Below are 25764 nucleotides of genomic sequence, written 5' to 3' on the forward strand. Positions count from 1 at the left end.
AGATGTGTGAGGTATTGATTATCAGGAAGAGAGGATCAGTACTTCAATCACTGCAGAGACACTGGGTTTATCACACAACTTGGTTTTATTGGTAAATGTAAAGTTTATTTATCTCATTTCATCAGTTTATAAAGGTTAACAAAGAAAGAGGGAATCATTTCACCTGCAGAGAAATATATAGCTTATTTGTCTCTGTGCACCAAATTCAAACAAACAAACATTAAAATAAACTTGGTTAAATACTGATTATTAAGAAGTGAGAGGAAAACCTAACCTCACCTAACCCTAACCCTAACTGACAAATCATTTCAAACTAAACAATCAGTTAATTCAATCTGTACAGTCTGAACTGTTTTGATCTGGTCTGATACATGAACAGTTATTGTTTCTGCTGTTTATTTAACATCATGTTCACTGTCTGCATTAGCTCTGTTATTTGAGGTTGACGTGAGGTTTTGTTCTCAAAAACAACACACCTTCTGTCACACTGTTTAACTATCTTCTTGAGTTCAGGCTGGCAGTCATGCAAAAAATCCTTCAAGCTCATTTTATCACGCTGCAGATCTTCCCCACGGGTAAACAGGATGATTGTTTGTTCTTTAGCATTTTGACCAAAAGCTGCTTCAACCTTTCTAAGTATGTTTCTCTCACCATCTGTGAATCTGCTAACATGCATCACAAGTAAGTAAACACAAGGATCTGACTGACAGAGCTGTTTGCACTGAGTCACATGTTGATTCCTAACTGATGATTCGATTTCATCATCAAAGATGTCTGGAGTATCAATGACACGAACACGTGTAACATCCATCTCAGTTTCTGCTGCCTGACACTTTGTGGTGACCGGCATTGAACTGGCTTTTGACATAAACTGTCTCTTTCCGAGGATTGTGTTTCCACTCGCACTCTTTCCAGTCCCGGACATTCCCAGCAGAACAAGATTCACTTTGTTGACAGAGTGATTTTCTGCATTGGTTTAAAACAAAAAGATTAAGTTTGTAATAATAATTCACAATTGTTCAGACACATCTTAAAAAACACTGGTCTCACCTTTTGAACTGTTCTTGTCATCAGTGGAGGGCCATGACAAAGATTTCCAAACTGAATAAAAAGGCCAAATAAGAGTTTATGTGAGTTGATATAAAAGCTTTTGTCTATTAAATTAATTAACCTTCATTAAACATACATGCCCAGGAAGGCTGTGGCTTCTCTGCCACTGTTTGCTCAGCAGGCCTTTAATGCAGAGGAAGAATTATATTAACTAAGGAGGAAGCTGTTTGTATAAGTTCATCTTTGTTGAAATATATATTGTTACTAATAACAACAACAACAACAATAATTTGTACACAAGGTTAGATATGATGCTAAATCTACATCAACTTTTTCAAATCTTTAATTTTTCACCCTTTTTACCTTTTGCTTGATGGCATCAGATTTCTGTTTTCAGCATTTTTTTTCAGTGTCTTGAATAAATCGTCCATGGTGTGGGATTTTAATGCGTAAGATTCAGGTTTACATCCTAATGGCAACACAACTCTGAACATGTCTTTGGGTTTTCCAGTTGACTTGTGCAAGTCTTCTATGTACTGCCTCATGTTTTCTGCTGAAAACCCATCCTCTACCAACAACACACACATGTCAAGGTTTCGTTCTGAACACAATAATGTTATTTTCTCACTTGCTTCATGCAAATTTGAAGTTGTGACCACATATGTTTCATTTTCATATGGCTCATTTATCACATCATTACTTCCCTGTGCAAATGCATCTCTCTTCAGGATGAGAGATATGAGACTTTTCTTCAAATAATCTTCAGTCCCCAAAATAACAATTGAAATTTTCTTTTCTGTGAGAAAAAAACAATATAATTTATATCACACACATATAATGAAAAACAATAAGATTATTTTTGTAATAATAATTCACAGCTGTTCAAACACAGGACAACACTCTTCTTTTCTGTGAGAAACGCACACACACACACAATAGAGTTTATATCATACACATATAATACGATAAAATCGTATATACTCAAATTTGCCTTGAGTTTTCTTTCACTCTGACAGTGCTGTCTTACTACTACAAAACAGTCAGAATATAAACAACAATCATGCTGTATAGAAAGTTATCAAACTTACTGTCAGACATTGTCCTCAGATCCAGAGCAGTAAACAGGGGACAAGCTGTGTGTTATCTGCAGGAATCGCTGATCTACATGTGAATTATATATACCTGTTATGCAAATGTTATGGGGTGTGTCATCTGTGAAGGTATAAATAAATGTATTAAGTGTTTCATTGTTACATTCATTGATAACTGTGTCAAGACAACGTCATTGATAAACGATGGGTTCAGATCAATCTACAGGTCAGACTTAATTTTAATTGTTTTATTTTATCTACTGTTTGTAAGTCATTTGCTCTAAAATTTCTTTCTAAAAATCTTTATATTCACTTAATTATTTATACATGAAGCCAAAGATAAACTCTTTCAGGAACACGTACTGATTTGATTTGCAGGTACTGATAGTTCTGCAGGTCCTGATTTGAGAATTGTGATGATTGGAAAAACTGGCGTGGGCAAGAGTGCTGTTGGAAACACCATTCTGGGAAAGAATCACTTCAGATCCCGTTCTTGCTCTGGGTCAGTGACTGAATTATGTAAAAGAGGTGACACTTACTGGGGTAACAGAATGGTTAGTGTGGTAGACACACCAGGGATCCTGGACACTTCAAAATCACCAGAGGACATCAAAAGAGAAATTGTGAGATGTATCAAAGTCTCGAGTCCTGGTCCTCATGTGTTCCTGCTGGTCATCCAAGTTGGTCGATTCACCACTGAAGAGAAAAACTCAGTGGAAGGCCTGCAAGAGCTGTTTGGTTCAAAAGCAAATCAGCACATGATCGTGCTGTTTACCCGTGGTGGTGATCTCGATGGCACCATACAAGAGTATGTACGTGAGGGCAGCAAAGACCTCCGACGAGTCATCCAGAGCTGTGGAAACAGGTTCCACGTCTTTGAAAACAACAAAAATGACAGAAACCAAGTGGTGGAGCTGATCAAGATGATTGACAACATGGTTGCTGGAAATGGGGGGGAGTGCTACACAGATGCAATGTATCAAGAAGTTCAGGCTGCTGCAAAAAAACAAAACGTGAAAGCAGAGGACTTGGACAATGAGAAGCTCACATTCATTGCTGAATTGATGGAACGTATTATCAAGTTCCGTGAAATACTTGAAAAACCGTAAAAGACACAGTGTGAAACCATAATCAATGATTATGACACCTAATCAATAATCAGGGAAAATAGGACAGCTTCTGTAGGCTGGATGTTTTGACTGAAGAAAAAATAACATAATATACTATCATGAATCCTTTCGAATAATACATCAGTCAAGAAAAATCCTTGTAAACTGTATGATGATGAAAAAGAGAATTAAGGAAATGACGAAGACTGTAAAGTGACTACTGTTTGTATGTTTTTGTGGGATGAATAATATACATTTACACTGTATACATGGTTTGGTGTTTGAGTTTTTATTGTACTTTGAAATTGAACATAGTTTGATTAAGCATGAAATGGCATGAAAAATAATAATAAAAACTGAATGAAATAAAAGAATCGGAGCCCGAAGTGTTTATTGTAGCTCACAGGCATCTGTATCTAGTGGGTATATTGTAGACTGTCAAAAATAAATACAGTAGAATTCATTTATTAGTATTTACACTGAACTTGTGGGATTCAGATAAATAAAATAAGAATAAAAAAAGAACAAGATAAATACATTTTCTTTTCTCATATCAAATAAAGATGACATTTTAAAATAAAGTGCATTACAAAAAGATTTCGATTGTGCTCATCCACTGGCTCCCCCCAGGGGTGTGTCTTGTCCCCCCTGCTCTACATTTTATACACCAATGACTGCCTTATCCTCTACGAAAATAGATACATTATTAAGTTTGTGGATGACTGACAAAGGTTGTGAAGGTGGCCAGCAAGATAGTGGGAGTGGAGTTTAGCAGTCTTGCAGAATTTTATAACAAGGTGGTGTTAAACAAAGCAAATAACATTTATCAAGACAAAAGTCATCCCCTGCATGGAGAGTATACGCTTTTACCATTTGGCAGGTGCTTCAGCACTCCCATAGCTTTTAAACAGTGATACAAAAATGCCTTTATCCCTCTTTCCATCCAGGCACTGAATGCACTTTACAGAGAGAGATAGTCCTTGTCCATCCTAGTCCCCCCGTCCCCGGCTTGGACGTATTTATTAGTTTTTTCTTTTATAAAATTCATGTTTTTAACTGAAATTAATTAATTAATTTTGTTGTTGTGTTTAATCTGTTTTGTGAAGTTATGTAACATTGGTGGTAAATGCGCAGCACCATTAATTTTTCAAATTGAGTGTCTCATTCCATCATTGTTAAGTTGTAGCCACGAATATATATTTTCTGCGCCAGTTGCCCTGACACTTGTGTTTGGACACCCGCTTCATCTTAGTAATGTTACTGTTAGCTGTTGGAGGATCCTGAGGATAAACATTATTGATGTTGACATCACTGCCGCTGATGTTTGTATCCTTTTGGGAAGTCAGACTGTATGATCCAGCCATCCTGCATTAAGCACCAGTGCAAACGCTGGCTGAACATTAATATACATCGCAGTAAATGTGTGAATTTCCTGCATTATAAGGGTTAGATTTGACAGATTCAATTAAACTATGTGCAATACCTGCAGTAAAATTCAGGCCCTGGTATTGTGCCCAAAGGTTACACCCAGCAACATAGCGTGAGAAACAACTGAAATACGACTTCTTGATGTGAGATGATACAACGAAAGATTATGAGAATGAAACTAAGATTAAAAAAAGATTCAACATTTTTGCATCTATTGTGAACTGTCTCTATCAGTCGATCATCTCCGAAGCGAGCCCAGGACAAACAGCAACAAGTATAGTGAGAGGGATGCTTCACAATGATAACAGCCACACTAGCGGCACTAAGATTGCAGATAAGATAAGATAGATAATGTTGAAGCTTCAGAAGGCAAAATATCCTCTTTGTGTTTCCCCGGACAGTGTTTCCCTGTTGAGCTGTGGTGGAAGTAAAGTAACAAAAAGAGGGACCTTTATACCGTCTATTTTTGATCCATAGCACTCATTATGAGGTAAATGTCAAAATTGGCCAGGAATGCCTTTGGTAACCTGAGTCTGAAATGGTTTACGATGATTTGAGTATGAAAGGGTTAAGACGTGTATTTAATTAGCATTTTTTTTATGAGAACAGTCTAAGCAGAAAGGAAAATATAATAAGCAACTTGTGAGATTTTATGAACAAATGAACTCATAAAATAAAAAAGTGCTGAACTGCAATTTAGGTGGTCAAAGTGCAGATAAAGATATTAAAAACAAGTAAATAGATACACAAATGTGCTTCTTCCCTCCCCAAGCTAGCAACTGCCGCTTTATGACCTTGAAAGTAACACATTTATCAAACCTTAGTTGATCATCAATTTCAATTCCTAAGTATTTATAGATGTTGACGTCCAGGAAGTTGTCTGAGCACCATTTAATAAAGTTTCATACTTCTTCCTCGAAACCAGCCAGTGATGTATTTTTCAGGTTTTAGGTACCCCACCAGGGTGGTGTCATCTACATACTTAAAATAGATATGGGTGGGGACGAGAGCGCAACACTCGTTGATATAGGCAAGGCAAGGCAAGGCAAGTTTATTTGTATAATTCATACACTGGGCACTTTTTTTTTTTTTTTAAACACCTCACTTGCTCTGTTCTTGAGCAGAGAAATGATCTATTGATAGAAGTTAAAAGAAAAAAGAAAACAAGTAAATAAATAAGTAAAAATTGGAATAAGAACAGATAAGGTTTAAAGTAATAATAAAAAATAAAACAAAATAGGAGCAAAAAAACCCAGCAAGTAGGTATTAAATTTAAGAAAACGCGACAGTAAACAATAAAGTTTTTAGCCCTGATATAAAAGAGTTTGAGCAGACCTCAAATCTACATTAAGTTTGTTCCACAGATGAGGAGCATACTAACTAAATGCTGCCTCACTTTGTCCGATTCTTGTTCTTGGGACACACAACAGCCCGGTTCCAGATGATATAGAGTGTATACAGTGTGGGAGACAAGACGTAGCCCTGTGGGGCCCCAGTGTCCATAGACTTGGAGGGAGAGATAGCTGAATTAAATCTGACCTGTTGGGTCAGATCAAGGAGAAAATTATTAATCCATAGGGTAAGCCTTGGGTTAACGCCAAGATACACCAGTTCGCCCACTGGCAGGTGACGTTGTATAATCAATCAATCAATCAATCTTTATCTATATAGCACCAAATCACAACAAACGTCATCTCAAGGCACTTTACACATGGAGCAGGTCTAAACCGTACTTTTCAAGTTTAATTTTAAAGAGACCCAACATTCCCACATGAGCAGCACTTGGCGACAGTGGCAAGAAAAAACTTGCTTTTAACAGGAAGAAACCTCAGACAGAAACAGGATCAAAGTGGGCGGCCATCTGCCTCGACCAGTTGGGGTAGAGAGGAGAGAGAGGAAGGATAGGAGAGAGAGAGAAGGATAGGAGAGAGAGAGAAGCACAATGAAAATAAACATTGAAGCTAGAAGGTCCACGACTGGAATCTGTCATCCAGACGTCTACAGGCCAAGATTACCTGTGAGATGAGAAAGCACAGACAACTCAGGGGAAGAAGTTTACGTTATTGAACGTATTAATAGTACATGAATGTTAATAGATATAGATGGATGGATAGAGAGAAAGAGGGAGGAGCAGAGAGGAGCTCAGTGCATCATGGGAGTCCCCCGGCAGTCTAAGCCTATAGCAGCATAAACTAGGAGCTGGAGCCCTAACTCAGGGCGGCTGTGGCTCAGGAGATAGCGGTTGTCCTCCAATTGGAAGATTGGCGGTTCGATTCCCAGCTCCTCCAGTCCACATGTCGATGTGTCCTTGGGCAAGACACTTAACCCCAAATTGCTCCTGTTGCTGTGCCTGATCAGTAAGAGCTTTGAAAGTGAGGAGAAGGATTTTAAATTCTATTCTAGATTTTACGGGAAGCCAATGCAGTGAAGCTAAAATGGAGTAATATCTCTTTCTAGTTTTTGTCAGAACGCGTGCAGCTGCATTCTGGACCAGCTGGAGAGTCTTTAGAGACTTGTTAGGACAGCCTGATAATAATGAATTACAATAACAAGCCTAGAAGTAACAAATGCATGGATTAGTTTTTCAGCAGCATTTTGAGACAGAATGTGTCTGATTTTTGTAATATTATGCAGATGAAAAAAAGACCTTGAAATTTGTTTTATGTGGGAATTGAAGGACAAATCCTGATCAAATATAACTCTTAGATTCCTTACAACGGTGCTGGAGGCCAGAGTGATGGCATCCAGAGTAGTTATATCATTAGATAATGTGTTGCTAAGGTGTTTTGGGCCAAGGACAATGACAGTTTTTTCATGTATGATGTTGAATGCACTGCTGAAGTCAATGAAAACTATCTTCACAAAGTTGTGAGGTTCTTTTAAGTGCTCATATATACTGTTAGTCATTGTCAGCAATGCATCCTCAACCCCCCCGCTCTGGCTGGTATGCAAACTGGTATGGATCTAGAGATGATGATACTTCAGTGAGTAAATGTTTTAACATTATCTTTTCTAAGCACTTCATGTCAAGTGTAAAACACTTAAGTATAATATAGTTCAGAGAATATAACTACTTAACTTGATAATACTATATAACTTCTAATTACTATATAATATAGTTTAGGGAATATCTTAACTATATAATATACACTCACTGGCCTCTTTATTAGGTACACCGGTTTAATCTAATTCAATCCAATTATTTAATTGTTATATGTATATTAATCAATTTTGTTGACAAGGAGGTAATAATTCTACATTATGTTTATTGTCAAGGGATGGAGGTGCATTAGGGTACATTATATTGAAAGGTGTTCCTAATATGTTGCCCACCCCATTAACATGCATGAGGAGGGCAAAATATTAGGAACACCAGACAATATAATGCACTAGAATTATCACTTTTCTGACAATGTTAACAAAAACTGGAAATGTATAAACTTCATAAAAGTAGAATTTATAGCAGAGCTGTTGTATTGGATTGAATCAGATTGTACAGGTGTTTCTAATGAAGTGGACGGTGACTTAAGTAGTTATATTCTATTAACTAAAGTATATACTAAATAACTAATTACTATATAATGTAGTTCAGAGAATACCTCAAATTGAAGGAGAGCGACAAAATGCAATCTGCGGTAAGAATAGGACACAGTTAGACCTATAGTCCCTTTCAACAAAGTAAAATAACCCCTATGTGAACCATTTAAGGGGGTAATTCTCCTGGATTTTATAAAATGAAAAGTTTTTTGTGTGGTGTGTATATGCTGGGATACTTCACTAAAAAACAAAAACAACGAGTTATTTTAAAAAGTGGAGACAGTAAAAGCAATGTTACATTTATTAAGAATAACTGACAGAGCTTATAACTTAATAACAAGCTATTTTCTACGGCATACAGAAAATACCTTACTTAGGTATTGTGCCCAAAGGTTACATACAGCAACATTACGTGAGAGACAACTGAGAGCAACTTCTTCACATGAGATGTTACCACGTATAAAAGATTATAAAAATGAAACTAAGATTTAAAAAAAGATAAGACTGATTTCTGTCAGATGACAGTAAAGCTAAAAATGTTTGTACTTTCATGTTAGACACAACTAATTGTCCAGTCACTCTACAACATTTTTGCATTTACTGTGCACTGTCTATAATCAGCTGAAGAAATCAGCCCAGGACAAACAACAACAAGTATAGTGAGAGGGATGTTTCACAATGAAAACAAGACTAAATGCCAACAGCCACACTAGTAGCACTAAGATTGTAGATAAGATGAACAATGTTGAGGCTTCAGAAGGCTAAATGTCCTCTTTATGTTTCCCTGTTGAGCTGTGGTGGAAGCTATTTTTGATGCATAGCTATCATTATGAGGTAAATGTCAAAACTGACCAGGGGTCCTCTGGTAACCTGAATTAAAATAGTTTATGATGATTTGAGAATGAAAGGGTTAAGAGATGTTCATCACATTGCAGGTTTCTGTATGCGTGTAATATACACTCACTGGCCTCTTTATTAGGTACACCTGTTTAATCAAATTCAATCAAATTATTTAATTGTTATATGTAAATTAATCAGTTTTTGTTGACAAGGGATGGGGGTGTATTAGGGTACATCATATTGAAAGGTGTTCCTAATATTTTGCTCACCCAATTAACATGCATGAGGAGGGCAACATTTTAGGAACACCAGTCAATATAATGCACTACAATTATCATTTTTCTGACAATGTTAACAAAAACTGGAAATGTATAAACTTCATTAACATAGAATTTATAGCAGAGCTGTTGTATTGGATTGAATTAGATTGTACAGGTGTTCCTAATGAAGTGGACAGTGACTGTAGTTAAGAGAATATAACTACTTAAGTATATACTAAATAACTAAATAATATATAATATAGTTCAGAGAATACCTCAAATTGAGGGAGAGCGACAAAATGCAATCTGTGGTTTACGAGTTATTTAAAAAAGTGGAGACAGTTAAAGCAATGTTACATTTACTGAGCTTATAACTTAATAAAAAGCTATTTTCTATGGCATACAGAAAATACCTTATCAATCAATCAATCAATCAATCTTTATTTGTATAGCGCCAAATCACAACAAAGTTATCTCAAGGCACTTTACACATAGAGCAGGTTCTAAACCGAACTCTTCAAGTTTTAATTTTAAAGAGACCCAACATTCCCACATGAGCAAGCACTTAGTGACAATGGCAAGAAAAAACTCCCTTTTAACAGGAAGAAACCTCAGGCAGAACCAGGCTCAAAGTGGGCGACCATCTGCCTCGACCGGTTGGGGTAGAGGGGAGAGAGAGGAAGAATAGGAGAGAGAGAGAAGCACATAGTTCATAAACATTGAAGCTAGAAGGTCCGGGACTGGAATCTGTCATCCGGACGTCTACAGGCCCAGATTGCCTGTGAGATGAGAAAGCACAGACAACTCCGGGGAAGAAGTGTAGGTTACTGAATGCATTAATAGTACATGAATGTTATTGGATATAGATGGATGGATAGAGAGAGAGAGAGGAGGAGAGAGGAGCTCAGTGCATCATGGAGGTAGGAGTCCCCCGGCAGTCTAAGCCTATAGCAGCATAAACTAGGAGCTTGCTAACTATAAGCTCTATCAAAAAGGAAAGTTTTAAGCCTACTCTTAAAAGTAGAGAGGGTGTCTGCCCTCTGGACCGAATCTGGGAGATGGTTCCACAGGAGAGGAGCCTGATAACTGAAGGCTCTGCCTCCCATTCTACTTTTAGAGATACTAGGTACCACAAGTAGGCCTGCGCCTGGGAGCGCAGTGTTCTGGTAGGTACATAGGGTACTATAAGCTCTTTAAGGTATGATGGAGCCTGACCATTAAGAGCTTTAAAAGTGAGGAGAAGGATTTTAAATTCTATTCTTGATTTTATGGGAAGCCAATGCAGTGAAGCTAAAATAGGAGTAATGTGATCTCTCTTTCTAGTTTTTGTCAGAACGCGTGCAGCTGCATTCTGGACCAGTTGGAGAGTCTTTAGAGACTTGTTAGGGCAGCCTGATAATAATGAATTACAATAATCCAGCCTAGAAGTAACAAATGCATGGATTAGTTTTTCAGCATCATTTTGAGACAGAATATGTCTGATTTTTGAAATGTTACGCAGATGAAAATAGGCAGACCTTGAAATTTGTTTTATGTGGGAATTAAAGGACAGATCCTGGTCAAATATAACTCCTAGGTTCCTTACAGTAGTACTGGAGGCCAAAGTAATGCCATCCAGAGTAGTTATATCATTGGATAATGTGTTTCTAAGGTGTTTAGGGCCAAGCACAATAACTTCAGTTTTTTTCTGAGTTTAACAGCAGGAAGTTACAGGTCATCCAGGCCTTTATGTCCTTGATGCATGTTTGTAGTTTAGTTAACTGGTTGATTTCATTAGGCTTTATTGATAGATATAATTGAGTGTCATCTGCATAACAATGAAAATGTATTGAGTGTTTCCGAATAATATTTCCTAAAGGAAGCATATATAAGGAGAATAGTATTGGTCCAAGCACTGAACCCTGAGGAACACCGTGTTTTACTTTTGTTTGCATAGAGGATTTATCATTGACATTTACAAACTGAAATCTATCTGACAGATAGGATTTAAACCAATTTAATGCTGTTCCTTTAATACCAATTAAATGTTCAAGTCTCTTTAACAGGATTTGATGATCAATAGTATCTAAGGCAGCACTAAGATCTAACAGGACGAGGACAGAGAGAAGTCCATTGTCTGATGAAGTTAAGAGGTCATTTGTAACTTTTACCAGTGCAGTTTCTGTGCTATGATGAGCTCTAAATCCAGACTGAAAATCCTCAAATAAGCTATTATTATTTAGAAAGTTACACAGCTGATTAACAACTGCTTTCTCGAGGATCTTAGAGAGAAAGGGGAGGTTCGATATGGGCCTATAGTTGGCTAGAACCTCTGAATCAAGAGTTGGCTTCTTAAGAAGTGGTTTAATGACAGCTACTTTAAAAGACTGTGGTACATATCCTGTCACTAAAGACAGATTGATCATATTTAATAAGGAAGTACTAACAGAGGGAAAGACTTCCTTAAGCAGCCTAGTTGGAATCGGGTCTAAAAGACAGGTTGATGGTTTAGAGGAAGTGATCATTGAGGTTAATTCTATAAGGTCGACTGGAGAGAAACAGTCTAAATAAATATCAGGTTTAACAGCAGTTTCTGAGTTTCCTATGTTAGAGGATGAATCAGTGCTTATTGAGGGCAAGAGGTGATTAATTGTATCCCTAATAGTTAAGATTTTGTCATTAAAGAAACTCATGAAGTCATCACTACTGAGAGTTAAAGGAATACATGGATCAGTAGTGTTATGACTCTTTGTCAGTTTAGCCAAAGTACTGAAAAGAAACCTTGGACTATTTTTATTCTCCTCTATTAGTGATGAGTAGTAGGCAGCTCTGGTGTTACGGAGGGCCTTCTTATATGTTTTAAGTCTGTCTTGCCAGGTTAGGTGAGATTCTTCTGATTTAGTGGAGCGCCATATTCTTTCTAGGTATTCTTTCTTACTTAGGTATTTTGCCCAAAGGTTACATACAGCAACATTACGTGAGAGACAACTGATAACAACTTCTTCACATGAGATGTTACCACGTATAAAATATTATAAAAATGAAACTAAGATTTAAAAAAAGATGAGAATGATTCCTGTCAGATGACAGTAAAGATAAAAATGTTTGTACTTGCATGTTAGACACAACTAATTGTCCAGTCACTCTACAACATTTTTGCCTTCACTGTGCACTGTCTCTATCAGCTGATTGTCTGCGAAGCGAGTCCAGGACAAACAACAACAGGTATAGTGAGAGGGATGCTTCATAATGAAAACAAGACTAAATGTCAACAGCCACACTAGTAGCACTAAGATTGCAGATAAGATGAACAATGTTGAGGCTTCAGAAGGCAAAATCTCCTCTTTATGTTTCCCTGTTGAGCTGTGGTGGAAGCTATTTTTGATCCATAGCTATCATTATAAGGTAAATGTCAAAACTGACCAGGGGTCCTCTGGTAACCTGAATTAAAATAGTTTATGATGATTTGAGAATGAAAGGGTTAAGAGATGTTCATCACAGTGCAGTTTTTTGTATGCGTGTAATATACACTCACTGGCCTCTTTATTAGGTACACCTGTTTAATCAAATTCAATCCAATTATTGAATTGTTATATGTAAATTAATCAGTTTTTGTTGACAAGGGATGGGGGTGTATTAGGGTACATCATATTGAAAGGTGTTCCTAATATTTTGCTCACCCAATTAACATGCATGAGGAGGGCAACATTTTAGGAACACCAGTCAATATAATGCACTACAATTATCATTTTTCTGACAATGTTAACAAAAACTGGAAATGTATAAACTTCATAAAAGTAGAATTTATAGCAGAGCTGTTGTATTGGATTGAATTATATTACACATGTGTTCCTAATGAAGTGGACGGTGACTTTAGTTAATAGAATATAACTACTTAAGTATATACTAAATAACTAATTATTATATAATATAGTTCAGAGAATACCTCAAATTGAGGGAGAGCGACAAAATGCAATCTGCGGTAAGAATAGGACACAGTTAGACCTATAGTCCCTTTCAACAAAGTAAAATAACCCATATGTGAAGCATTTAAGGGGGTAATTCTCCTGGATTTTATAAAATGAATTTCAGGCCCTGTATATTGGGAATATTGTTGTTTAAGTTTTTTGTGTGGTGTGTTTATGCTGGGATACTTCATTTAAAAAAAAAGAGTTATTTAAAAAAGTAGAGACAGTAAAAGCAATGTTACATTTATTAAGAATAACTGACAGAGCTTATAACTTAATAACAAGCTATTTTCTACGGCATACAGAAAATACCTTACTTAGGTATTTTGCCCAAAGGTTACATACAGCAACATTACGTGAGAGACAACTGAGAGCAACTTCTTCACATGAGATGTTACCACGTATAAAAGATTATAAAAATGAAACTAAGATTTAAAAAAAGATAAGACTGATTTCTGTCAGATGACAGTAAAGCTAAAAATGTTTGTACTTTCATGTTAGACACAACTAATTGTCCAGTCACTCTACAACATTTTTGCATTTACTGTGCACTGTCTATAATCAGCTGAAGAAATCAGTCCAGGACAAACAACAACAGGTATAGTGAGAGGGATGTTTCACAATGAAAACAAGACTAAATGTCAACAGCCACACTAGTAGCACTAAGATTGCAGATAAGATGAGACGGACGGACGGCTTCGGAAGTCAAACTTTCCTCTTTATGTTCCCCTGTTGAGCTGTGGTGGAAGTAAAGTGACAAAAAATGTCTTTTCCATAGCTATAATTATGAGGTAAATGTCAATACTGCCTGAATTAAAATGGTTTATGATGATTTGAGTATGTAAGGGTTAAGAGATGTTCATTACATTGGGTTTTTTTGTGTGGGAATGGTGTAAACAGAAAGGAAAATATATTAAGCAACTTATGAGATTTTATGAGCAAATGAGCTCATAAAATGAAAAAGTGCTAAACTGTAATGCACAAAATGTTATAGGTTTGCTATATTATACGTGTTATATGTATTTACAACGCTTTCAGCTAGTTATACTGAAAACAGATTTCTTTCTTTGTTGCTCAAGGTCATAGCTGGCTAGTGAAGTAGCATAAGCACACTCTTTCTACAAGCTGGTAATGTTTAAAGTCATCATCTTAGCTTGGCATATTAGCAGTCTAACATTTGTTTACATGCCAGTTAGCACTAAACTCAGCTGAGGTGGATTTTTTCTGAGCAGGTTCCACTTCAGATTATGTACACTTACATTGTAGCTAGCAGCCCATGTTGGTATGGCTTCAAGTTAATATCACTGTAAACTTGTCTTGTATATGCTAAGAGATTCTGCAGCAGCCTTGTAGAGTGCAGGAGAAAGCGCTCCTGTAACCTACTAACGCAGGGGTGTTTAACTAATTTTCACTCAGGGCCACATCAGCATTATGGTTGTCCTCAAAAGGCCAGTTGTAATTGTAAGACTGTATAAAGTACTCCTTAACATATTGTTGACTAATGGGGACTGAGGGATGGGTTCAGAGGGAAATTATATATATATATATATATATATATATATATATATATATATATATATATATATATATATATATATATATATATATATATATATATATATATATATATATATATATATATATATATATATATATATATATATATATATACACTATTGAAATTATTGTTGTTTATGTTTTTTGTTTATATTGGGATACTTAGTTTGAGCATAGTCTAGAAAATAAAATAAAGAGTTATTAAAAAAGTGGAGACAGTTAAAGCATTGTACATTTTACTAAGAAAAACTGACAGAATTTATAGTCAATAACAAACTATTTTATGCCACGCACAGAAAATACTGAAAACTTTCATCAATAAGGATTGTTGATAATAAAGACTCAGGCAGCTGGATTCCTTCTCTCACACTGAAGATATGAAAATGTCACGTGTGGAAAGCGGAGCATGTGGACCCAAATGCAAGAAACTACAAACCGGGCTGATAAAAGCTGAACAAAATAACTTTACTCTAGAACTGAGCAAAAAGCAGATGCAGGACAAGTCAAGATCAGGACAAGTAGAGTAAAACAAGAAAAAAAGCAGGCAAAAATCTAACAGAGAATCCAACAATGAAAGAACAGAAAATGAATACTTAAATACACAAGATGTGATTACAAACAGGACACAGGTGAGTTAAACAAGACACAGGGGAAGCACAGGAGGAAATCAACAAGGGCAGGAAAACACAGGAACTACAATGAATGGTCTCACTAAGGTGAGTAGCACCATCTTGTGGTGAGAACTGGAAAACACCAGATCAATTCCATAATAGATTTCCAGTGAATAAACAAACACTGTACTCAAAAATAAATAAGTAAACCTAATAAATAATAAAAAGTGACAAGCAGTTTTTATAGAGTAAAAGGTTCAACAATATTAAAGAGTGAATTAAATATTACGACTCACAAATAAGAACAATAACACTGCAAATTAAATCAAACGTTGGTTGTGAACAGAATTATAATAATATAATAATTATATAGAATTACTTAATTAATCAAGTCAGGCTGAAAAAATATATGATATTTTTGAAGAGGTTGGGTCACAATATATGTATAGTAATAATTTATCGTGTTATCATGTTGTATACCCACAATTACAACAAAGCTACTTGCTGTATTTGAGGCAATATGCTGAAATGATATTTTGTTAGAACCCAACGTCGAACATATTCAAATCAAGCACAGTTATGGCCCTGAATCCTATGTTACAGCAAACTTAACAAGAAGTCAAAGGTCCTTAGTAACACAGTTGAGAACAGGAACCCTTCCCTTAAACCTTGAAGTTGGCAGATTTAAAAATATTCAAGAGGATGACCGGTTATGTGAATTGTGTGAACTTGGAGAAGTTGAAAATGAGTCACATCTTCTTCTGTATTCTCCTTTTTATGATGAGTTAAGAACACCATTATTTAATGAAATGTCTGTTCAAAAACCAGAGATGTTTTGGTGCTCTGATGATGACTTAATGGGATGGTTGTTTAATTTTAATGTTTATAAGTTGGCTACTTTTGTCTCTAAAGCTTAGAAAAAATGTCAGGGGGGTTTATTTGTTTAGCAATACCTGTATCTGGTATCTGGTCTGTGCGTATCTGGTGTGTGTGGCGCCTTGTAAGCCTGTTTGGGCTGGGCACTTTGGACCTGAGAGGGAGTCAGCAGAAGAGATGCAAAACAAAAGAGACAAGGCTCGTTTTGTCATAGACACGGTGAGTAAGAAAGGTGAAGCTGCAAGTTCAGAGATGATTAAGTTTCTCTGTAAGGTCAACCCTTTCCTCTGTGAACATCAACTACGTAGTTTCAGTTCAGTTAGGGCCCCCCCCCCCCCCTTTTAGTGAAACTGCCACAATGACATTAGCATTTAATTTGACTCAATATCTGGTAAATGTAAGAAGGTTACAAATGCATCAGTGTGTGTACAAAATCAATGAAGATTTAACTGTAACTTTCTTATACCAAATACAAACAACTATAAACAAAGGGAGTTAAACAATAGAGTGTAGAGTCTGTTACATTTATGGGAGTTACGCTTATAAATATTTATGAACTTATTTATTTTAATTTTCACCTTCATCTGTTTTACGTTCGGGTTAGTGCTACTATATGTGATCTAATGTTTTTATTACTTTATATGAAATGTGAACATTTATATTATTATCATTGTTAAAGTGTAATATAATCCAACTCCAGCTGAAACAATAATTTTTTGTTAGTTACTTACTTACTTACTTAGTTAAGTTACTCATTGTCACAAGTGTCAGACTTGTAATACAAACGGACCCCTGCTCACATTTTCATCCAGAACAGTAAACTGAATACTCATATTTACATTTGTTTATTGTGTAGACTGAAAAAAATTTCCAAACATGTTTATGTCAAATAAAATACATTTATTTGACAGTTATTATTCTGGTTTCGTTTTTTACATTTCTTCATTCTTTTTTAGTTCAAACTAGTAAATTGCAGGTTGAATAACAGGAAGTGGTAATAAAACTTACATTGTAGAATTATAATAATATAATAATTATATAGAATTACTTAATTAATCAAGTCAGGCTGAAAAAATATATGATTTTTTTGAAGAGGTTGGGTCACAATATATGTATAGTAATAATTTATCATGTTTTATACCCACAATTACAACAAAGCTACTTGCTGTATTTGAGGCAATATGCTGAAATGATATTTTGTTAGAACCCAACGTCGAACATATTCAAATCAAGCACAGTTATGGCCCTGAATCCTATGTTACAGCAAACTTAACAAGAAGTCAAAGGTCCTTAGTAACACAGTTGAGAACAGGAACCCTTCCCTTAAACCTTGAAGTTGGCAGATTTAAAAATATTCAAGAGGATGACCGGTTATGTGAATTGTGTGAACTTGGAGAAGTTGAAAATGAGTCACATCTTCTTCTGTATTCTGCTTTTTATGATGAGTTAAGAACACCATTATTTAATGAAATGTCTGTTCAAAAACCAGAGATGTTTTGGTGCTCTGATGATGACTTAATGGGATGGTTGTTTAATTTTAATGTTTATAAGTTGGCTACTTTTGTCTCTAAAGCTTAGAAAAAATGTCAGGGGGGTTTATTTGTTTAGCAATACCTGTATCTGGTATCTGGTCTGTGCGTATCTGGTGTGTATGGCGCCTTGTAAGCCTGTTTGGGCTGGGCACTTTGGACCTGAGAGGGAGTCAGCAGAAGAGATGCAAAACAAAAGAGACAAGGCTCGTTTTGTCATAGACACGGTGAGTAAGAAAGGTGAAGCTGCGAGTTCAGAGATGATTAAGTTTCTCTGTAAGGTCAACCCTTTCCTCTGTGAACATCAACTACGTAGTTTCAGTTCAGTTAGGGCCCCCCCCCCCCCTTTTAGTGAAACTGCCACAATGACATTAGCATTTAATTTGACTCAATATCTGGTAAATGTAAGAAGGTTACAAATGCATCAGTGTGTGTACAAAATCAATGAATATTTAACTGTAACTTTCTTATACCAAATACAAACAAACTATAAACAAAGGGAGTTAAACAATAGAGTGTAGAGTCTGTTACATTTATGGGAGTTACGCTTATAAATATTTATGAACTTATTTATTTTAATTTTCACCTTCATCTGTTTTACGTTTGGGTTAGTGCTACTATATGTGATCTAATGTTTTTATTTCTTTATATGAAATGTGAACATTTATATTATTATCATTGTTAAAGTGTAATATAATCCAACTCCAGCTGAAACAATAATTTTTTGTTAGTTACTTACTTACTTACTTAGTTAAGTTACTCATTGTCACAAGTGTCAGACTTGTAATACAAACGGGCCCCTGCTCACATTTTCATCCAGAACAGTAAACTGAATACTCATATTTACATTTGTTTATTGTGTAGACTGAAAAAAATTTCCAAACATGTTTATGTCAAATAAAATAGCCTGTTTGGGCTTTGGGCAAATAAGATGATGCAGGGAACCTGTCCCTGATCCTCCACAGCAGCTGGGGATGGCTAACCAGTGCCTACAGAAACATGCTGTCAATAGATGAAATGTCTATAAGCAGCATAACGGTACTCCAGTAGTCATCCCGAGGTTTAGCCAAATACTGTAATGTCATCCTTTCACTGTCTGTAAATGCACAAAAAGCTTCTAGGCAGTATTCGGTTCACACAACCTGCATGATCCTGGTCACAGCATTTCCTCTCCTGGTCTGTAGGAATGTCCACACAGTTACTGTAAGTACACCATGGCACTCCTGACACTCCAGTGAAAGGTGAGGCACAATGTCTACACTGATGCATCATCATGGCATCGAAAATGAACCCTTGCTGAGTTCACCGGTGAGCTGCCTGTGCTCATCCAAGATCATCCCTCGAAGAAGTGTCTGTAAAAAACACATAAAGGAAAAACACAGATAAGGTTTCCTCAGCTATAAGCTTCACGATATTATGTTGGAAATATGGTAATATCAGTGCAGAATATGGACTGTGGGCTGTCCAGCGTTTTCCAACATGTCTACGACAATCATTTTAATTAAAAAAAAATTAAAATATAGATGATACTGGTCCTACATGGTATTTATATATTCATTTAGTTGTGTAGCTGATGTTTACAATGATTCACGTTACATTGTGATACGTCAAATAGACTACAGTAATGTAAAGCACAGAGCTGCTAAAAACCACTGTGTGTTGTTAATACCGTGCAGGACGGATAGGAATATAATTAAATAACGTATAAACCTCAGTCGGGTCCCTCCGGTCCCTCTGGAGGGTTTCCAGCCTCCACTTCTTCCCTTGCAGCCGCTGTGCCGGTGTTTGCTCTCCTCCCTGTCCCGCCTCACCTGGCCCTGCCTGCGGCCGCACCTCTGCCTGTCCCTCTCCCTCTAACCTCCGATACTTCACTCGACAGAGGGATAAAAAAACGTGTATCCTGATACATATATATGATGTAAGTTGTAAGCCTAAATTTGTGTTGGGATTAAGAGGGGGTCCTTGCAAAATATTTTGCGCCCTTAGGGGTCCCCGACCCCATTAAGTTTGAGAACCCCCTTCAAAAACGTTTGGAAAGGGAGGGGTGAGCGGCGGAGTGTTGCAATCTACAATTTCACCGCTAGATACCGCTAAAAACAACATAAATTACACACTGTACCTTTAAGTAAACTGTACAATACAAAGTACATGAACAGGTATTGTTTCTACCATGTATTTAACATCATGCTCACTGTCTGCATTAGCTCTGTTACTTGATGCTGACGTGAGGTTTTGTTCTCAAAAACAACACACCTTCTGTCACACTGTTGAACTATGTTCTTGAGTTCGGGATGGCAGTCATGCAAAAAATCCTCCAAGCTCATTTCTGCACGCTGCAACTCTTCTCCACGAGTAAACAGGAGGATTGTTTGTTTTTTAGCTCTACGACCAAAAGCTGCTTCAAACTTACTCAGTATGTCTCTCTCACCATCTGTGAATCTGCTCACATGCATCACAAGTAAGTAAACACAAGGATCTGACTGACAGAGCCGTCTGCACTTTGTCACATGATGGTACTTAACTGATGATTTGATGTCATCATCAAAGATGTCTGGAGTATCAATGACACGCACACATGTACCGTTTATCTCAATTTCTTCAACCTGACACTCTGTGGTGATCGGCATTGAACTGGCTTTTGACACAAACTTTCTCTTTCTGAGGATTGTGTTTCCACTCGCACTCTTTCCAGTCCCGGACATTCCCAGCAGAACAAGGTTCACTTTGTTGTCAGAGTGATTTCCTGCATTGGTGTAGAACAAAAAGATTAAGTTTGTAATAATAATACTTCTCAACTGTTCAGACTAGGGCTGTCAGTCGTTTAAAATATTTCATCATTAATCGCAAATTAATCGCACATTTTTAAATTATTTTTGTTAATGTATTTTAAAGGGATATTTTTCAAGTTTGAAATACTCTTATTAACATGGGAGTGGATACATATTCTTTCTTTATGCAAATGTATGTTTATTATTATTAAAACAATCGATTGCAATACAAATACTGCCTGCTCCATAAATCTCCTCTCAGTTATGATATCTGATAAAACTAGCTACATTCACTCACTCGTTAACACACTCACACACACACACACACACACACACACACACACACACACACACACACACACACACACAATCACACACACACACACACAAACACACACACACACACACACACACACACACACACACACACACACACACACACACACACACACACACACACACACACACACACACACACACACACACACACACACACACACAGCACAGAAGAATGTAATAAGAGCAAAATACACAGCCCTAGTTCAGACATATCTTGAAAACATTGGTCTCACCTCTTATACTATTTTTGGTGAAAGTGAAGTTCTCTTGGTTGTATCTGCCACCTGAATAAAAAGGCCAAATAACAGTTTATGTGAGTTACTATAAAAGGTTTTGTCTGGTTGAATTTATTAACCATCACTACACATACTTTCTGCAGATAAAGATGGTGGATTTTCCATCTCCATTCGAGTGTTTGGTTGTTCAGCAGACCTATAAAACAGGAGCAGAATCATGTTAACTGAGCAGGGAGATTTTTTTAGACCCAGTTTATCTTTAGTGTAATAGTGTGTTATAATAATAACAATAATAATACATTAAAATTTAGTATGTTAGGTCATCTACATCCTTCATTTTTCACCCTTACCTTTTGTTGGATGGCATGATATTTGTGTATTCAGCCAGTCTTCTGAATAAAACCTCCATGGTGTAGAAGTTGAATGAGTAAGATTCTTCAGGTTTATATCTTAACAAGCACAACTATACGGTCCTCTGGGGGGTTTCCAGTTGTCTCATTTAGTTTATATATCTGCTGCCACACTTCCTGTGTTGAAACACCATCCTCCACCACCAACAAACACATGTCAGAGTGTCATTGTGAAGAAAAAAAACTTTCTTGTGTCCTCATTTGATTAGTACAAGTTTGGGGCAAATGTGACCTTATATATGTAATTTCCATATTTCTCAATTTTCACATCCCTCCCTAGGCTAAGAGATATTAGTGTTTTCTTCAAAATAAATTCAGTCCCCTGGAAAGCAATTGAAAAAAACAACACAATAGAGTTTTTGTGTTTTTTTCAAACAGTTTTTAAATTTTTTTTTATAAATACAATAAAAAAAATTGTATGTGTTCAAATTTCCTTTCATAATCTAAAAGACTGTGCTGTGTTACTTAAAGAAAGCAATCAGGATATTAACATCAATCATGCTGTATAGAAAGTTATTATGGTCAAACTTACTGTCAGACTCCTCAGATCCAGAGCAGCACAGTACACGAGACAAGCTGTGTGTTATCTGCAGGAATCGCTGGTCTACACCTGCGTTATATAGACCTGTTGTGCAAATACTATGGGGCGTGTCAGCTGTGAAGCTACACTATAAATAAATAATGTCTTTAACAAATGTTATAGCATTCATTGACACCTGTGCAGAGACAACAGTGCTGAGAAAAGATGGCTTCAATTGCGGCAGGTGAGATTTCAAGCAATTATTTTATTTAATCTACTGTATTTACTTGAACTGTTTGAAAAACGATGTGTGGTTAGCGTGAATGGTAAATGGATTTTACTTATATATCACTTTTCTAGTCATTATGATCACTCAAAGCATTACATTACATGTCTCATTCACTAATTCACACATTCATACACTGATAGCAGGGCCTACCAAGCAGGGTGCCAACCTGCTCATCAGGAGGAAACTAACCATTCATACACATTCATACACTGTTGGCACAGGAACGGGAGCAATTTGGGGTTAAGTGTGGTTAGATTCACTAAATCATTTATACATAGGGCTAAAGATAAATTATTCAGAGAGGTTAAACAGAAGTTCTGATTTGTTTTCAGGTTCGAATCTGAGAATTGTGATGATCGGAAAAACTGGTGTGGGCAAGAGTGCTACTGGAAACACCATCCTGGGAGAGAAGCGCTTCAAATCCCGTCCCTGGTCTGAGTCAGTGACTCAGTTCTGTGAAAAACACGTGATACGCTGGGATGACAGAGAAGTTACTGTGGTAGACACACCAGGGATCCTTGAGACTTCGAAATCCCCAGAGCTCATCAGAGAAGAAATTGTGAAATGTGTCAAAGTCTCATGTCCTGGTCCTCATGTGTTCCTGCTGGTCCTCCAAGTTGGTCGATTCACCAGGGAAGAGAGAAACTCAGTGGAAGCCCTGCAAGCGCTGTTTGGTCCAGAGGCAAACAAGTACATGATCGTGCTGTTTACCCGTCGTGAAGAACTCAAAGACATAACCATACAAGAGTATGTATATGAGGGCAGCCCAGACCTCCGACGAGTCATCCAGAGCTGTGGAGACAGGTTCCATTTCTTTGACAACACCAACAAAGACAGAAACCAAATGGTGGAGCTGATCAAGAAGATTGATGACATGGTTGCTGGAAATGATGGGGCACACTACACAGATGCCATGTATGAAGAAGTTCAGGCTGTCGCAGAAAGACAAAATGTGAACCCAGACAACTTAGGCAATGACATGTTTTCATTTATGGAGGCATTGTTGACACGTGTTAATGAGTTCCTCAGAATACTTGACAGACTGACTACTGCACTGGGTATAGGGTATAGAATTTGGAACCAGAATCAATAATAAAGACAGCTTCTGAAGGCTGTGTGTAATTGAAGATTTTAAAAATTACGACAACATATTATACTGTAAACTGTACTGTTTTACATGCTTACATGCATGAAATATGGAATAGCTTAAAATATAATAAAAACTGAAAGTGAAATAAAATGTTCTGACACTGACATCTAAATATTCTATTATTTCTCAAAACCTATGTTTATTGCTGTGCATTTTTATACACCACATCAACCATCATTATGTCTTTTTAAAAGGACAAGCTATATTGTATTAAAATATCCAAAAGGCATTGAGTCAGTAGCAACTGGACCAGTTGTTTAGAAACACTAATACTAATACACTGTTCCAAATCCAATGTGTTGTTTACAGGGATATATTAACAATTCGTACTGACACTTTTTTTTCCTCATCCCATTCTTTCTTTATTTTTCTACATTCTTTAATATTTTTATTCTTTTTATGTATATATTTTGTCATATATGTGTACATCATAATAATATTTTAATACTATATATGTTATATTAAGATATATATACATGTTTAAGGGGAGGAAGGGAGGGGGGAGGAAGGGAGGGGGGGAAAAAAACGAAGGGTATTGATGTTAATTTGGTTCAAAAGTGTATCGATCATGGCAAGATTGTTTTATCATATATATTTTTGGATTTACAACAAGTGCAAGCGTTGGAAAAAAAGAACAAAGCATTTATGAGAAGAGTGGTACCTCACACCCCATGATCTGTGTTTTCCCCGAAACAAAGATGGCATGAGCTACATGCTCAGGGCGAGGTGTTAAACCACAAACAGCATAGTTAAATAACAGGAAGACAAGTAGGCGTGCACATTTGTGGTTGAGTGGTGTCTAGTGGAGGGCATGCCGCATACACAGTGGACCCCGGTTTGTGTCCCGGCCGGTGGACCTTTGCTGCATGTCAAACCCCCCTGTCTCCATACTGTCAATAAAAGTGTCTATGCCGAACCGCCCCCCCCCCCCCCAACTTTTTGAGTAACTTCCTCTTACACACATTAAAACAAATCATTTAACATTTTTAGTATAGAATCACAGAATGCTGCTTTGTCTATAAATATTTACAATGCTGTTACATTTACCTGCTTGTTAGTCCTTCATATCCTAAATAACTAGGAACCTCATCTCATGCCAGATGTTTGTTCTATCATGTTGTTATGAAAACTGGAGAAAATCACATTTACACATTAATAAGAAGAAACCCTGATTAATTTAGGAAATTATGGACATTTATTTTATCCTATTTTCCATGGTCACAATGATAGCACCTCTTATGTGCATTTATTAACGGTACTGTGAATGTGTTGTATCAAAGTATTTTTTTATGTGTATGAGTAATTTATTTCTTTTTACTTAGTGATTCTTATAGTTTGTTATTTTACATTATAAATGATTGTTGTAACCTGTTTTTTTAGTGTACAATACTGAGTTGTTTATTTTTTTGTTTTTGTGTTGTTTGTATGTCTGGATACCTTGTTTGTATATAACCTAGACTTGAATAAAAAGATGTATATTATATTATAAAAATCAAAAGAATACTGGATAGGCCTGAAGTAAAAACAATGTTACATGTTATGAAGAATAATTCACAGACCTTAATACCAATAATAACACACTATATTTTTTGCATAAAGAAAATACTGAAAACTGTCATCATGAAGCTCTGTGGATCAGACAGAAACATGCAGCTTCTCCATGGTCAGGTCTACCATACGAGCAATCCGGGCAAGTACCCAGGGTCCCTTGAGCAAAAAGAGGCCCTCAATGATGGGAGAAAAAAAAGTGTACACTTAAAGATTTTATAATTAGAACGAAGCATTTCTGACGATAGGCAAAACTCACACCTCTACACTGTGAACGTTAGAGACATGATCTGTTGTTTGTGTTTTTACAGAGACAGCAGGAGCTACGTGCTCAGGACGAGCTGTTAACCACAAAGTCAGTTTGAATAACAACTCAAGATAGAACTAACTGAACAAATGCTTGTATAGATGATACAATAAAAAGCCGTTTTTACTGTGATGTGTGAGTTTCAGGTACAGATCACTTTATTTGTACCTGTAGGTAGATTTGTTTTTGATAGAAAAATTTAATACAAGACTGAGGCAAAGACCAAGTTCAAAAGTCAAGTTACTTTTAATTCTTGCAAGAAGGAGCAAATCAAAAATACACAGCCATCACGATGGACAAAATAGAAATGCTCAGCAGGGCGGTCCTCCTGAGCCGGTTTTATACTTAACAAAAGTAACAAA

General features: G+C 36.5%; 3 protein-coding genes across 3 annotated transcripts; 2 read left to right on the forward strand and 1 right to left on the reverse strand.

Moving 5' to 3' along the window:
• Window positions 1–379: 379 nt before the first annotated feature.
• LOC134002154 (GTPase IMAP family member 8-like) lies at window positions 380–1595 on the reverse strand. The gene is made up of 3 exons (XM_062441438.1): window positions 1517–1595; window positions 1051–1101; window positions 380–966 (listed from the first exon to the last, which is right to left on the reverse strand). The coding sequence occupies exons 1-3, from the start codon at window positions 1593–1595 to the stop codon at window positions 380–382; spliced, it is 717 nt and encodes a 238-aa protein (XP_062297422.1).
• A 750-nt stretch (window positions 1596–2345) lies between these two features.
• LOC134002155 (GTPase IMAP family member 4-like) lies at window positions 2346–3250 on the forward strand. The gene is made up of 2 exons (XM_062441439.1): window positions 2346–2367; window positions 2520–3250. Exons 1-2 carry the CDS (start codon window positions 2346–2348, stop codon window positions 3248–3250), a joined length of 753 nt encoding a protein of 250 aa, XP_062297423.1.
• A 19083-nt stretch (window positions 3251–22333) lies between these two features.
• On the forward strand, window positions 22334–23490 carry LOC134002156 (GTPase IMAP family member 7-like). Its single transcript, XM_062441440.1, has 2 exons — window positions 22334–22352; window positions 22730–23490. The coding sequence occupies exons 1-2, from the start codon at window positions 22334–22336 to the stop codon at window positions 23488–23490; spliced, it is 780 nt and encodes a 259-aa protein (XP_062297424.1).
• Window positions 23491–25764: the final 2274 nt, after the last annotated feature.

Source organism: Scomber scombrus, chromosome 20 (assembly GCF_963691925.1).
Source record: "Scomber scombrus chromosome 20, fScoSco1.1, whole genome shotgun sequence".
Lineage (NCBI taxonomy): Eukaryota > Metazoa > Chordata > Actinopteri > Scombriformes > Scombridae > Scomber > Scomber scombrus.